We start from the raw sequence: 16,221 nt of genomic DNA, 5'->3' as shown, positions 1-16,221 counted from the left end.
ATGTGGTAATTGCTTTGGAACACTTTTATTTATCCAAGCCATTCTGAGATTGTTTTCTCGTGACATATTGTACTTCATGATAGTCATAAATTTGAGTCAATATATTTCACCTTTATTTATGAAAAAATCCCAAATTTATCAAAAATTTTGAAAAATTCACAATTTTCAAAATTTCTATTTCTCTGCTTCCAAAACAGAAAGTCATACCTAATAAAATATTTATTACTTAACATTTCCCATATGTCTACTTTATGTTGGCATCATTTTGGAAATGTCATTTTATTTTTTTAGGACGTTAGAAGGCTTAGAAGTTTAGAAGCAATTCTTAAAATTTTTAAGAAAATTTTCAAAACCTACTTTTTAAGAACCAGTTCAGGTTTGAAGTCACTTTGTGGGGCTTACATAGTGGAAACCCCCCATAAATTACCCCATTGTAGAAACTACACCCCTCAAGTTACTCAAAACTGATTTTACAAACTTTGTTAACCCTTTAGATGTTCCACAAGAATTAAAGGAAAATGGAGATGAAATTTCTAAATTTCACTTTTTTGGCAGATTTTCCATTTTATTAAATTTTTTTCTTTAACACATTGAGGGTTAACAGCCGAACAAAATTCAACATTTATTACACTGATTCTGCGGTTTACAGAAACACCCCACATGTGGTAATAAACTGATGTAAGGGCGCACGGCAGGGCGCAGAAGGAAAGGAACGCCGTATGGGTTTTGGAAGGCAGATTTTGCTAAACTGGTTTTAGATGCCGTGTCCCATTTAAAGCCCCCCTGATGCACCCTTACAGTAGAAACTCCCAAAAAGTGACCCCATTTTGGAAACTAGGGGATAAGGTGCCAGTTTTATTGGTACTATTTTGGGGTACATATGATTTTTAATTGCTCTATATTAAGTTTTTTGTGAGGCAAGGTAACTGAAAAATTGCTGTTTTGGCACAGTGTTTTTTTTTTTACAAGGTTCATCTGACAGGGTAGATCATGTGCTATTTTTATAGAGCAGGTTGTTACGGATGATATCAAATATGACTACTTTCTTTGTTTGTTTGTTTCAGTTTTACATAATAAAGCAATTTTGAAAAATAAATTATGTTTTTGTGTGTCTGTTTTCTGAACGCCATATATTTTTAATTTTTCTGACGATCGTCTTGTGCAGGCGCTCGTTTTTTGAAGAATGAGTTGAGGTTTTTATTGGTACCATTTTTGGGTACATAGGATTTTTTGATCATTCATTATTACACTTTATGGGGCAAGGGGACCAAAAAATTTGCTGTTTTGGAACAGTTTTTATTTATTTATTTTTACAGTGTTTATCTGAGGGGTTAGGTCATGTGACAGTTTTATAGAGCAGATCGTAACGGATGTGGAAATACCTAATATGTATACTTTTTCTTATTTATTTAAGTTTTACACAATAATAGCATTTCTGAAACAAATGAAAAAAATGATGTTTAAGTGTCTCCATAGTCTGAGAGCCATAGCTTTTTTATTTTTTGGTAGATTGTCTTAAATAGGGTATCATTTTTTGCGGGATGAGGTGACGGTTGGATTGGTACTATTTTGAGGGTCATAAGCCTTTTTGATCGCTTGCTGTTGCACTTTTTGTGATGTATGGTGACAAAAATGGCTTTTTTATACAGTTTTTTATATATTTTTTTAATGGTGTTTATCGGACGGGGTCTATCATGTGATATATTTATAGAGACAGTTTTTACGGATGCGGTGATACCTAATATGTGTATTTTTTTATTTTTTTTTTTATAGGAAAAGGCAATTTATTTTTTTAATTTTACATTTTTATTTATTTATTTATTTTTACTTTTATTATTTTCACTTTTTTTTTATCAAGTCCCTCTTGGATCTTGAAGATCCAGTGGGGCTGATGGCTGTACTATACTTTGCAATGCTCTTGCATTGCAAAGTATAATACAATCAGATGCCCTGTAGGTGGCAACGCCGGACGCTTTTGCGAAGCGCGGCAGCCCCGATGGTGGAGAGAGGGAGCCCCCTCCCTCTATTAACCCCATGGATGCCGCTGCCGCGGCATCTATGGGGTCACAGTAGAGTGTCAGCATAGAGCTGACACTCTCTGCTGATGGCGGCGGCTCAGGAATGGAGCCGCCACCATCACACACAGCAGGGGGACCGCATGGCATGGGGGCAGCCTTGAAAAGGGGGGCGGGGGGTTTGGCCAGCATTGAGGGGCAGCGCAAATGGGGGCAGGAGGCGGACCGCATCAGGGCACTGGGCAGGCTGCAGGAATGTGCATGGGAGCGGGGGGGGGGGAACTTCATAAGGGGCAGGCGGGGACAAGGGGGGCTTGGTGCACAGATCGGGGGCACAGATCGGTGGGGGCACGAGGACGCTATCTGATTTCAGGCTCTGATCTGCAGAGCGCAGATCAGAGCCTGAAACCGGCATTTTTTCACTGCCGCGATCCGATTGGTTAGTCTGCACAGACTAACCAATCGGATCGATTGCTGGCAAGGGGCCACTCTGATTGGTCCCTTTCCGGCATTACTGAACTGTATGCTGTCCGTGACAGCAGCGGGGCAGAAGCTTTAATCCAAGCGCTTATACACGTGGTAGCTGCACGGGGTATGTGCAGCTATCACGTATATATACGGATTGCCGTCGTGAAGGGGTTAAAGTTGGAGGAGGGACGGGGGAGGGTTTACAGCTGCGCCGTCTCAGCTAGTGTGCTTGGCGAACAGCAGCAGCCTCCTCCTCCTTAGTCTTGTGTTCTCCAGTCCCCAGCCATTAGTGCTTTGAAAAGCAGCCGCCACAGGTACCTGGCCCACACCCCATTCCACACACTGCAAGATTATTAGCCTGCCTCAAAATAAAGGCAAATAAAGGCAAGAAAACATGTATTAGGCCACCAGCAAGATTTGGGGTTAATTTGACTCATTAATCGCAATGTTGCCAGTAGCCATAATTTGAGAAGATGGGGTCACTTATTATTAATCTGAGGTACATGGTGCTATTACATTAGTACCCCCATGTACCTCACATTAAAAGTTTGTGGCCCCAAGCACCTCATCAAATAATGGGCAACATTGGGTTAACCAATAATGTGAGGTACACATGATGAGGTTACTTAATATTAATGTCAGGCACATGCAGGTCCAAATTGATAAAAAAAAATGTGCCTCATATTAACAGCAAGTTACTCCAGCATGTACCTGATGCCATTAACCCATTGTTATATAGTGTTATATATTTTAATATGCACCTTGTGTTTTGTTATGCGCATGAATCAGTCAGCGCCAACCAGCACCCCCCTAAGCCCCGTCCACCCCCTAAGCCCCACCCCAGAACCACCCCACCCGGTCCCTGGGAAAAATGTCTTCCATGAAACAGGTCCTTGATGCAAAAAAGGTTGGGGACCACTGGCATACAGGATCAGCACATAGTGCACTATAACCTGATGCTGCAAGCAGTCAGGTGACAGTGCAGTTCGGGCCCGGAAAGGGTCAGGGATCATGACTGCAGGACAGACCGCCAGACCAGCAGAGTAGCAGCGGAGCAGGAGAGGTAAGTTAATTTATTTTAGCTCTGATGGGGCCTGATTTGACATCTGATATGGAGGCCTGACATGGAAGGCTAAAGGCGGTCTGATCTGAGGTTTGATATGGGGGTCTGATCTGAGGTCTGATTTGTGGGCCTTATTTGAGGTCTAATCTGAGGTTCATAAGGGGTTTTGATCTAAGGGCTGATATGGGCATCTGATCTGAGGTCTGATATGGGGGTCTTATCTGAGGTCTGATATGGGGAAATATATTTTTTTCTTATTTTCCTTCTCTAAAACCTAGGTGTGTCTTATCATCAGGGTCATCTTATACAGCAAAAAATATGGTAAATCTTCTTCTGATCTGTATTTGCAAACAATGCTTGATGCCTAATGCTTGCTGTCATTTTTTTTTTAGCTTTACATTAAATAAAGCTTATTGATAATATATTCCAAATTGAACACTGTTTTCTTCTCCATACAGGTTTTGGATTGGCATTTAATCTTCAACCATCTTTGACAATTATTGGAAAGTATTTCTTTAAAAAGCGTCCTATTGCAAATGGACTGGCCATGGCAGGAAGTCCAGTGTTTTTGAGCACACTGGCTCCTCTTAATCAATTTCTCTTCAATACATTTGGATGGAGAGGAAGCTTTTTAATTTTAGGAGGTCTCCTATTAAACTGTTGCGTGGCTGGATCCCTCATGAGGCCCTTTGGACCTAAACCCATAAAGAAAGATGAGGAAAAAGCAGATCAGAAACCTCATGAGAAAAAAGAAAAGTTATCAGTATGCCAAAACATTAACAAGTATTTAGACCTGTCACTCTTTAAACACCGGGGGTTTCTCATTTACCTATCTGGGAATGTAATCATGTTCCTAGGATTCTTTGCTCCAATTGTTTTCCTCGCCCCCTACGCTAAGCATATGGGCATTGATGAATATTCATCTGCATTTTTATTGTCTATCCTAGCTTTTGTAGACATGGTTGCACGACCTTCCATGGGAATGGTGGCAAACTCCAAATACATCCGCCCAAAGATACAGTATTTTTTCAGTTTTGCCATTCTATATAATGGCATTTGCCATGTGTTGTGCCCATTTGCTAATGATTACACTGGACTGGTCATATATTCAGTATTTTTTGGGTTTGCTTTTGGTATGGTAAGCAGTGTATTGTTTGAAACCCTGATGGACCTTGTTGGAGCAGCAAGATTCTCCAGTGCTGTTGGACTTGTGACAATTGTGGAATGTTGCCCTGTTCTAATTGGGCCTCCTCTGGGAGGTAAGAATACCATTAACTGTTTGTCTATGCATAACAATAGTAAATTAAGTAAATAACACACAAAATAATTACACATTATTCAAAGAAAATATATAAATTTGTCTCATACCAGAATAAGAACTAAAGTATAAGATCATCATTAGTATATGTTGAAGGGGTTTCTGAATTTTTTTATTCCTCCACCACTCCAATGCTGACACTGCGGTAGTCTCTGCCAGTCCAGCAATGATGACATGATGTACATTGTGAATGTGACAGTTACAGCCAATCCCTGGCCTTGGCACTCATGCTGACATTTATAGCATGTGAAGAATAAGGCCAGAAACTGGGTGCAATGGTCATGTGAATGATGTATGTGACATTATTGCTTCAGAACAACTGGCGTAATAGTGGCAGACAATTTAAACAGTAAGTAGTGATTAGATTTTTTTTTTTTATACCATTTCCTGCATTTATGCAAAATTCATAAAATATAATATAACTCCTTTGATATGTCATATTGTAGAACCAAGTCTGCTGATGATAGTATTAGAATTACTTCAATGGCCAAAATACAATAGGAAGTTTTTCATAGAGGTGCAGCATTAATCAGAGATGATAATTAAAATCTATAACATGCATGGATTTTAATAGAATGTGTGATTCGGTCATCTATTTCTTTACTATAAAGAACTCTATTACATAACAAAACATTTGATAATGTAGTATAGACTGCCACCTTTCTGTTATTTTCACATATTGCACATATTTAAAAAATAAATAAATAAATTACCAGTATATAAAAAGAGGAGCTTTGGAATATTTGCATAGAAGAATCCATTCGTTTTCAGACTCAAGAGACAAGACCAGCATCTATAAACTTGGTAGCTGAGAAACTAACATGCCTTAATTCCCTATATCTGTACTATACTAGGGGTATACTAAAGAAAAAGCTGGATAGGGAAAGTACTGCATAGGGGAAGTACGGAGCTTGTCTAGTCACCAATGTCATGGAGCAGAGCAGGAAATGTGTGTTCAGTTTGCTTCTGCTCTGGTTCCAGTAGAGCATACATAAAGTGAGTGTTAACCATTTAGCATTATTTTATTTTTAGGTCAAATTCTTTGTAATGATTAATTTATCATATCAATATATTTAGAAGTTATACACTTTCTGGCTGACATCTGCGGCCACTAGGGTAGCTTAGGATCTTACTGCACGTGGATTCTTTATTGAAATCATGATAAACTACATGTTTATAAATCTATATGCCCTAGGCTCCCCCTAGTGCTGGCTTCAGGCGAACAGAATTTTATCTTTTAACTTTTGTAAAAAGGGAAGCTGGAAATTTGAAGCTTTTTCTGGAATCCCAATCATTTCAAAAATATATTTTGAAATGCATTAGCACACAATGAAACGAACCAAAAAAGATCAAACATTCAATGTTGGAAATTTATACTTCGTAATAATGCAGTTCACTCTTTTGACGTGTTTAAAATGTCTTCCAAGTGGAGTTTCAATATAATACATATTTCTTCCATTTATAAATGATAAGCAAAGATATGACATTACAATACTGTATCCCATAAGGGAGGCTAAATAAAAGCTCAATTGCTTAATTTACATAAAAAAAATCTAAAAAATGCTTTTTTCTAATTCATGCAGAACATTAAATTTGTATAGTTTTCAGGACCACGCGCATATTGTTATTCTTGCAGTGTTTCTAGGTGAACTCTAAATATTGTAGTCTCTAAATAATATGTACCACCTGAAATTTCTTAGAAAACAGCAGGTACTTTTTAAATGTAGCTAAGCTTGCCAATAATTCTTAAAGTTGTATTCTTCTCTAAGGTACAGTGGATATAAAAAGTCTACACACCCCTGTTAAAATGTCAGGTTTCTGTGCTGTAAAAAAAATGAGACAAAGATAAATCATTTCAGAACTTTTTCCACCTTTAATGTGACCTATAAACTGTACAACTCAATTGAAAAACAAACTGAAATCTTATAGGTAAAGGGAAGAAAAAATATAAAAATAAAATAATATGGTTGAATAAGTGTGTACACCCCTTAAACTAATACTTTGTTGAAGCACCTTTTGATTTTATTACAGCACTCAGTCTTTTTGGGTATGAGTCTATCAGCATGGCACATTTTGACTTGGGCAAGATTTGCCCACTCTTGTCAAAAACACTCCAAATCTGTCAGATTGCGAGGGCATCTCCGGTGCACAGCCCTCTTCAGATCACCCCACAGATTTTCAATCAGATTCAGGTCTGGGCTCTGGCTGGGCCATTCCAAAACTTTAATCTTGTTTTGGTGAAGCCATTCCTTTGTTGATTTGGATGTATGCTTTGGGTCGTTGTCATGCTGAAAAATGAAGTTCCTCTTCATGTTCAGCTTTTTAGCAGAAGCCTGAAGGTTTTCTGCCAATATTGACTGGTATTTAGAACTGTTCATAATTCCCTCTAACTTAACTAATGCCCCAGTTCCAGCTGAAGAAAAACAGCCCCAAAGCATGATGCTGCCACCACCATGTTTCACTGTGGGTATGTTGTTCTTTCGGTAATTTGCAGTGTTGTTTTTGCGCCAAACATATCTTTTAGAATTATGGCCAAAAAGTTCAACCTTGGTTTCATCAGACCATGACACCTTTTCCCACATGCTTTTGGGAGACTTCAGATGTGTTTTTGCAAAATGTAGCCTGGCTTGGATGCTTTTCTTCGTAAGAAAAGGCTTTAGTCTTGCCACTCTACCCTATAGCAGAGACATATGAAGAATACGGGAGATTGTTGTCACATGTACCACACAGCCAGTACTTGCCAGATATTCCTGCAGCTCCTTTAATGTTGCTGTAGGCCTCTTGGTAGCCTCCCAGACCAGTTTTCTTCTCGTCTTTTCATCAATTTTGATTATGACTGTTTTTACTGTGTTCCATTGTATATCTAATGCCTTGGAAATTCTTTTGTACCCTTCTCCTGACTGATACCTTTTAACAATGAGATCCTTCTGATGGGAAAGACCAACTAGAGCAGCTGAACTTTATTTGGGGTTAATCAGAGACACTTTAAAAATCAGAGACACTTTAAATGATGGCATGTGTATGCTGATTCCTATTTAACATGATTTTGAATGCGATTGCTTAATTCTGAACACAGCTACATCCCCAGTTATAACCACATTATTTTAGTTTTTTTGGTTCCTTCCCTCCACCTAAAAGATTTCAGATTGTTTTTCAACTGAGTGGTACAGTTTATAGGTCACATTTAAGGTGGAAAAAGTTCTGAAATGATTTATCTTTGTCTCATTTTTTTACAGCACAGAAATCTGACATTTTAACAGGGGTGTGCAAACTTTTTATATCCACTGTATATAGACTGCTTTTACTGTTTATATATATATATATATATATATATAATCCAAATAATTGTAACGCAGCACTCTTTAGATAAAAAGTGAAAAAATACAAAATTTATTCAACACATGTTGATACAGGCAATGTTTCAGCTCTCTCACAGAGCCATTATCAAGCCAAGTGGGCTTGATAATGGCTCTGTGAGAGAGCTGAAACGTTGCCTCTATCAACATGTTTTTAATAAATTTTGTATTTTTTCACTTTTTATCTAAGGAGTGCTGCGTTACATTTATTTGGATTGTGTTTGGACCCCAGGACCCAGGGGAAAACGCTGGCACCTGAATCATTTGAAGTGAGGAGTGCTGCCCTGCCATCATTTGGATATATATATATATATATATATATATATATATATATATAGATATCCACACAAAATAAAACAATTACACTTTCAGAAAATCAACGCAAACTGACTATATCCTATGGGCATCTCCTCAATCTATATGAAAATCAAAATGTAATTTTTACCTATGGATGCCATACGCTACAATGTAATAACATGCAGCAGAATGCAAAGTAGCCATCTATTAATATGGTATAATTATACTTTTTTATCTCTAGTGTATTAAATAGTGTATATAATTTCCTTCTAACTGGTCATAAACATGGAGGAGGTAGATACCAACAATTATAAATTTACTAGAGAGAGCATATGAGCCAACAAAATTTTATATACAAACCACTAGTAGATAGTGCCCTCTAGTGACAATTGTGGGGTTTTCGCTTTGGTAGACCGGATTAGTGGACGCGGTATAGAGGCAACAACAAGTTCTTTGGATCAAACAGTTCAGTGTTTTATTCACACTTTAGGCAAGTGACAAAACAAGCAGTCATAAACAAGCAAAAAGTCACCTTGCGGTGTTGGTGGTACAGTAATTCACACCATGCTGCAATTCTGCCTCCATGAGTCCTTGAGCATAGCAGCACCAACCTGTTTTCACGCCAAACAGGTAGCAAGCCTTCATCCAGACACAAGGCTCCCAGATCCTAACACAGAGACCTCGCTTCTGAGCCCAGCTGCCTATTTAAGGACAGCCAGGTGCTGCCAAAACCCAGACTGGCACTTAAAATCTGGTCCGGTATTTGACCTCACCTGGCTGTAAATCAGCCCAGCAGCACATGCTGGAAAGAAAATACCTGTTTTCCCAGACCAAACCTCTCACTATGTCACACAATGTACAGTGGTTCAAAACATAAAAATGGTGATATCATGATGCACTGTACTAACTAAAAGCTGCTTAATATTTTTGGGGAAGGGATAAAAACCATAATTGTGATCTGTAGTAAATAAAACATAAAAGTCATTTCTTTCTCCTAGTAGCCCTTGTAAGGAAGGTATTTGTCTAAATTCTGTCTACATCACTTCCTGGTGTGATGTAAACTCTACATTGTGTGGTCTGGGCCAATCACTTCTTTTTTCCTGTTGCTCCTCCATCTTGTGATCGATTCACCCATTTCTTTCTTTGGATTTGTGGATCAGTGGATTGTGGAGTTTCGACTTCTTCAGTTTTCTAACATTAGGCAAGAGGACTTATTATCCGTGTCACTGACGGATGGTCATAGTTTCTTAAATTAGAGTCTGAATTCTGCATGTAAGGATATTATTAGGGATTGTTTACATGGGGCTGTTAATTAGAAACAGATTGATGAGCTATGAATATGTTTTATGTACAATAGTTGCACAATACTTTCAATGTCACATCTATAGCATGAACCATATCGGATGGGCCATGACTGCATACTCTTCACTTTCCTGTTGAACCTTATTGTTATATAAGGAAGAACACATTGGGACAAAGGGATATTCTTTTAGATGTTACAAGGATTTACTAGGATCGCTTCCAGGGCTAGTAAGAGTTTAACAGTGGTGTCGTGTTGAGGGCAGCACATCTGCAGATAGGTAGGACCAAGTAGAATGGCTATGACAAGTACAGAGCAGTTATCTCCCTGTTTTACCCTTCATGGCTCCACTAACTGGATGGTACTTCAAAATACATTTTTGGTGGGACTGGACAATAATCTAATGTGTGTGGGGAGCTCCCAACTAAAGTATGTATGTATATTGCGGGATCAAGAGAGATAGCTGTCTGCTTGTCCAGCAGACAGCTATTGAAGCTGCATTGGCACCTTAAAGAGAATCTGTCACAGTTAAATCCTACATAGTCATCTCACCTAGCCATTTTAATCTAGAAGAAGAGGCAGGAACTGTCAGATTTTTTTCTGCAAAAAATAAACCTTCATATGGCTTTGTGAACAGAAAAATAAAAAAGTTAAGGCTCCATGAAGAAAGGGAAAAAAATAAAAATGAAACTCAAAAATGAAAAACCTCTGGTATCCAAGGGGTTAAGCCACCATGTGGATATTAATAATGTATATATTATTATCACAAAAATGTCATGGGGCAGATTAATTGTAGCTGTTTTGTAGCCATTTTATTATTGTTTGTACCACAGCAATACTTTTATTACATTTACTTTTTGTCTTTCAGGTTGGCTGGTGGATTTAACTGGGAATTATAAATACATGTACTTTGCATGTGGCATGATTGTCATTTTGGCAAGTATATGGTTATTTATTGGAAACGCCATCAACTACAGACTACTAGCAAAGGAAAAATTGGCAAATAATGAAATAAATGCAGCAAAAGAGACAGAAACTTTAAACAACACAGAACCCATTGAAGTGACCAAAAAATCAAATGTGTCTAATTCATCAGACAGAGAAACTAGTATATAAAATAGACTATTATTTATTGGATTAGATGCAAGTATTATTTAGAGGTTTATGCTGATTAATGGTTATTATGGAGTCCTGACAGGTAAATATTCCTGCATTGAATTCAGAGTTCAAGAAATGAATGTTACAAAGTTTAGGGCCGTATTCACTAGTCTAAATGACAAAAAAAAGTACATATTCTGCTGTGCCTTGCAAAAGTATTCCCCCCACCTTGGTGTTTTTCCTGTTTTGCAGCATTACAACCTGGAATTAAAATGTATTTTTTGGGGAGTGTATACCATTTCATTTGCAGAACATGCCTACCACTTTGAAGGTGCAAAACATTTTTTACTGTAACATAAATAATAATTATGACAAATGGACTAAGAAATGTAATGTGCATAAGTATTCATTCCCTGAAAGTCTATAATTTGTGAAGCCACCTTTTGCTGCAATTACTATAGCTAAGCACATCTAGACACAGGGATTTATTCCCCTTCTTCTAGGTGAAATTACTCCCACTCCATCAAGCTAGATTGTGCATTGGTGTACTATAGTCTTCAAATCATGCTGCACATTTTCAGTTGGATTTAGTCCTGGGCTTTGACTTTAACTTTAGCACTATGTTCAGGGTCATTGTCCTGCTGAAAGCTGGATCTCCTTCCCAGTCTCAAAATTTAAAAATATTTTCTTTAGGAATTATGCAGAATTTACTGTCATCCATATTTCCGGCAGTCCTGACCAGTTTTCCAGTCTCTGCAGATGAAAAGCCTCCCCATAAACAGAAGCTGCAAATAATATGATCACTGTCGAAATTGTGTTCTTGGGGTGATGGGTTTTGGATTCAAGCCACACAAAGAGTTTCCTATGATGGCTAAAAAGTTTAGTTTTAGTCTCATTTGCAAAGAACCTTCCTGTATGTGTTTGTTTGTTCCATGCTGTTTGGCAAACTCCAATTATGTTTTCTTATGTTTTTATTGAAGTGATGACTTATTAAGCCCCACTCTGTAGAGTATATCACCTATATTGGTTCTATAGACAGATACATCCATCTCCACTGTGGATCTTTGGAGCATCTTCAGTTTGTTCATTGGTGTCTGTTGAATCTCAGATTAGTGCCCTCCTTGCCTAGTCTCTCAGTTTTGGTGGGTGACCTTCTCTTGTCAGGTTTGTGCTTATCCCATATTCTTTCCATTGTTTTATAATCTAAAGAATATGGTGTTTTTTGAGATAATCAAAGGTTGTGATCTGTTTTATAACCCAACACTGATTCATACTTCACCACAACTTTGTCTCTAACCTGTCTGGATAGCTCCTCGGTCTTCATGCAGGAGTCAGGGGCCATTCAGACCAGGTGTATTTATACTAACATCTAGTGTTGAGCGCGAATATTCGAATAGCGAATTTTAATCTCGAATATCGGCACTTCGAGAATTTGCGAATATTTAGAATGTAGTGCTATATATTCGTAATGAGGAATATTCATAATTTTTTTTCCATCTGAACACGATTCCTCCCTGCTTCTTGCTTGTGGGCCAATGAGTCATTGGCCCACAAGCAACTTAAGCAGGGAGGAATCATGGCTAGAGATTGAATAAAAAGACCAATATTCTAAAAAATGAATATATAGCACTATATTGAATACAGTGCTATATATTTGTTTTTTTTAGAATATTCTTAATTTTTTTCCATTTGAAGTCATGATTCCTCCCTGCTTAAGTTGCTTGTGGGCCAATGACTCATTGGCCCACAAACAAGAAGCAGGGAGGAATCATGTGTTCAGATGGAAAAAATGAATATTCTAAAAACAAATATATAGCACTATATTCTATAGTTCTATATATTCGTTTTTGACCCACGCCTGTATTGAGCACGCAATATTGCATATTACGCGATCATTACCTTGCCGATTTTTGCATAAAAAAAGAATGTAGAATATAGCGAATATACGAATTCGCAAATATATGACGAATATTCTACTAAATATTCGCGAAATATCATGAATTTGAATATGACCCCTGCCCTTCACTACTACTAACATCATGTGACTGATCATGTGACACTTTTATTGAATACAGAGGAACTTTATTCAACTAATTATGTGACTTCTGAAGTTAATTGGTTGAGCCAGACATAATTTGGGATTTAATTGCAAAGGGGATAAATACATATGCACTCACAACTTTTCAATAGATTTTAATTAAATTTTTAAAGAAGGTATATTTTTACATTCCACTGTAACAATTTAGAATAATTTGTCAGGTCCATTACATAAAATCTAAATTAAAATTTAGGTTGTAGCGCAACAAAACAGATAAAACACCAAGGAGGGGGAGGGTGAATACATTTTCAAGGCACTTTGTATATGGAAAATGCTAAGATGTTTTAAAAAATATTTTACTTTATCTCATGTTGACATCAAGTAACCTCATGTCAATTGTGAAATCTGAAAGAATTATCCTCTAAATATTTTGTAACCTTGAAATACAAATGTAATGATCAAATATATAAATAAGAATATTATGATATTAATATTATTTCACATTTTCAGCTGTTTTGAGATGTTTTGTATTTTTGTAATATCATGATGGAGAAATTATGGAGGAACGATAACTATATACGGAATGATCTTTGCTGCCGATACAGGTTACTATTTTTTGCTGCTGGGAAATCAGTTATTCTCCATAGAATGGGACACAGCTTTGGCTCATGCACATTGCAGAGGCATATGGTATGAAACCATAGACTGCTGTGGGTGCTATATTAGAGCTTCATACATTTTAGGGGTTGTATCAAGCCTTCAAATGCCCATGTGCATGAACCTGCCGTATAACCAGCCATATAACGGAATTTTTTTTTGTTTTATAATCTGTAGTAATATTACAATTATTTATATAAATTAATTGTGTTGCAGTGTATTTGTCATCCGAATACGGTATCTATCTAAAGGCATATTGTGGTGACCATTCTACTGGGCTATGTTTTGATATTTGTATAAAAAAATGCTATGAAAGGATAAAACTGCCTCTTAATTATTAGTCCTTTGTGCGTATGAGCCTAGAACTCTCATTGACTCTTGACAACCCAAGTGTATGCAGGCAGTCAGTTATATTAAGAGGGAGGGAGGAAAAGGGAGCAACAGGCTCATGAATAAAATGGACTTATAATTGTGGGTCTGCTATATCCTTTCTTAGCAGCTATTATACAAATTGCAGATTATTTTTGTCATATGGTAATAAGCTGCCTATATGGGAAGCTTTAGGGAGGCAAAGGTTTTCTTCCAGATCATTAGATTCCTCTGATTGCATTATTTTCTTTCTAAATGATTCAGTATGCAGAGGCATACAATTAAGACCCTGTAGCAAATTGAAATTAAGGTTTAACCTCAACAGTTTCTGCCATAAACCCTTGGTGAAAAGCCATGGTGTTTTGCCCCCCCCCCCCCCCCCTCCCTTATGGAGTTGCTGCTGTCCCTTTCCCATCGGCTCAAGTTGGCAGTGCTGATGGAGGTGGTGAGACAGGGAAATTGTGACAGTGGCAGAATGGAGGACATGAAACACTGATCAGATGAGGAGCAGATTATCCTGATCATAAAAAGACACTGGCCCAGGTTCACTAATTCTGTAGATGGTGTAAACTTAGACAGGCTGTCTAGACCTGCACCAGATGTATTACAAGATCTCAGGCTGGATGATAAATGCGGCTCAGGAATAGACATTTTGTCGAACTCTGTACCAACAATTTTGGCTGAAAACAGTGCCTCCTAGGCCCTGACCCTTTGACATGAATCTCTACCCCTTCCCTCTAAGTCCTGCCCCTTTTTGGGCAAGTCAGGGCAAAAACTGTAGAAAACCAAGTTGCACCCAGTTTGTGCCACTTTTATAAACTGATTCTAGGTATAGACACATTAGTAAATCTGGGCCACTGTTGTTTATCATATGTTGTTGCTATGCTTTTAGCAATCTATATGATCCTTATTTCAAATGTATTTTAGTAAGGAAGACAATTTCCATTTAACGATAAAAGCCTTGTTTTTATGTGAATTGGATATATCACTCCTTTCACATTCAAATCATTTCCACTTCTTCTAACTTGTGGTGCATTTAGTACTTGTTGAATTTTCAGAGAGTTTCTTCTCAATATTAAGTTATTTAATTCAACCAAATTAACATGTATTCTCCCCCGCAGCTATAGACTAGTCACAGCTTTCAATAATGTGCTTCTGTTCTATAATCACTGAATCTAGCTAAGCAATTATTCTTAGCCTTGTCTGCAGGCTTTATTCTTATTGCATGTTTTGTGAATCCCTTTTCAAGGGTACAGGTGGATCTATCATGCTAAAGACTTGTTCAGATGAGCAGCTTCACTTTGTTTGAATAGACATCCTCCTCAAATTTTATGTCTGTGACAAACATGGCATGATCTACCTTGTGTCCATTTACCATCTACCACCTTTTCATAGTTTACATTTACATATTTTTTTTTTTTTATTTGAATTAGGAAAGAACAGAGCAGCAAATCTTGATGAAACTCTCCAGAGACTCATTTAAAGTCAATGCTGTCTGTTTGGATCCATGATATGATGAATCAAGGCTTCTGTTTAAATTGTACAAATTCTGAGATACAGCCCAGAGCTGCCTTCACAGTTCTGCAAGTTCTAGACTCGAGCTCATCATTGTTGACTAGCTACTTGTCTGTTCAGAGCTTGCTTTAGACATCTGTATTCTGTACACTAGAGCATAACCACATGTATTAATGTGAAATTAGCAATTTTACTATAGTATATATCACAATAACTATATTTATATTAGCAAAAATCACAGCAGATAAGTAAGATATTCTTTCTGTTTCTTTTTTTATTTTTTGTTTCAAAAATAAAGTATAATAACATACGGCAGTACGTGTGTAAACGTTTTCGGCTATGCAAAGCCTTCCTCAGACACTGTGCCGCAGTGTGATGTGGATATGATGGTGAAGAGAGGGTAAAGTTTGTGCCAATGGAAACGGAGCTATGCTCCAAGTACACGAAAATTGGGTGCAATTTTTGCTAATATACTACCCGGGGTGGGAACCCTATACACAGCAGCAACCGACTGTTTGCAAAAACAAATTTTTGTCTAAAAATAACTATATTTATACATTTACTTACCCTTTTATTTAGATCAAGTCTATATTTATGTAACCTATGCAAAATAGTTTTCTTCTTCCTAATTCTCTAATACCACCTACTAGTTGGCTAAGAATCCGAAGCCCTTGGAAGGTCTGACACTAACTTTATAGCTACCTCAAAATGGTACTTTTCCCATAGA

The 16,221-nt window shown here is 37.4% G+C and overlaps 1 protein-coding gene across 3 annotated transcripts in view; it reads left to right on the top strand.

Annotated features, from left to right (window-relative positions):
• Positions 1-11,582, top strand: part of LOC120981019 (monocarboxylate transporter 2-like) — a 135,094-nt gene extending 123,512 nt beyond the window's left edge. For all 3 annotated transcript variants that reach the window (XM_040410488.1, XM_040410480.1, XM_040410473.1), the window contains exons 4-5: positions 4,005-4,805; positions 10,686-11,582. In XM_040410488.1, coding sequence (XP_040266422.1) covers positions 4,005-4,805; positions 10,686-10,933 — 1,049 coding nt within the window. In that variant the 3' untranslated portion in view covers positions 10,934-11,582. The remainder of the gene's footprint in view (positions 1-4,004; positions 4,806-10,685) is intronic.
• Positions 11,583-16,221: the final 4,639 nt, after the last annotated feature.

This window comes from Bufo bufo, chromosome 1, assembly GCF_905171765.1.
Source record: "Bufo bufo chromosome 1, aBufBuf1.1, whole genome shotgun sequence".
Taxonomy (NCBI): domain Eukaryota; kingdom Metazoa; phylum Chordata; class Amphibia; order Anura; family Bufonidae; genus Bufo; species Bufo bufo.
Note: the sequence above shows the minus strand (reverse complement) of the source record. Positions and strands in the feature narration are given on the sequence as shown.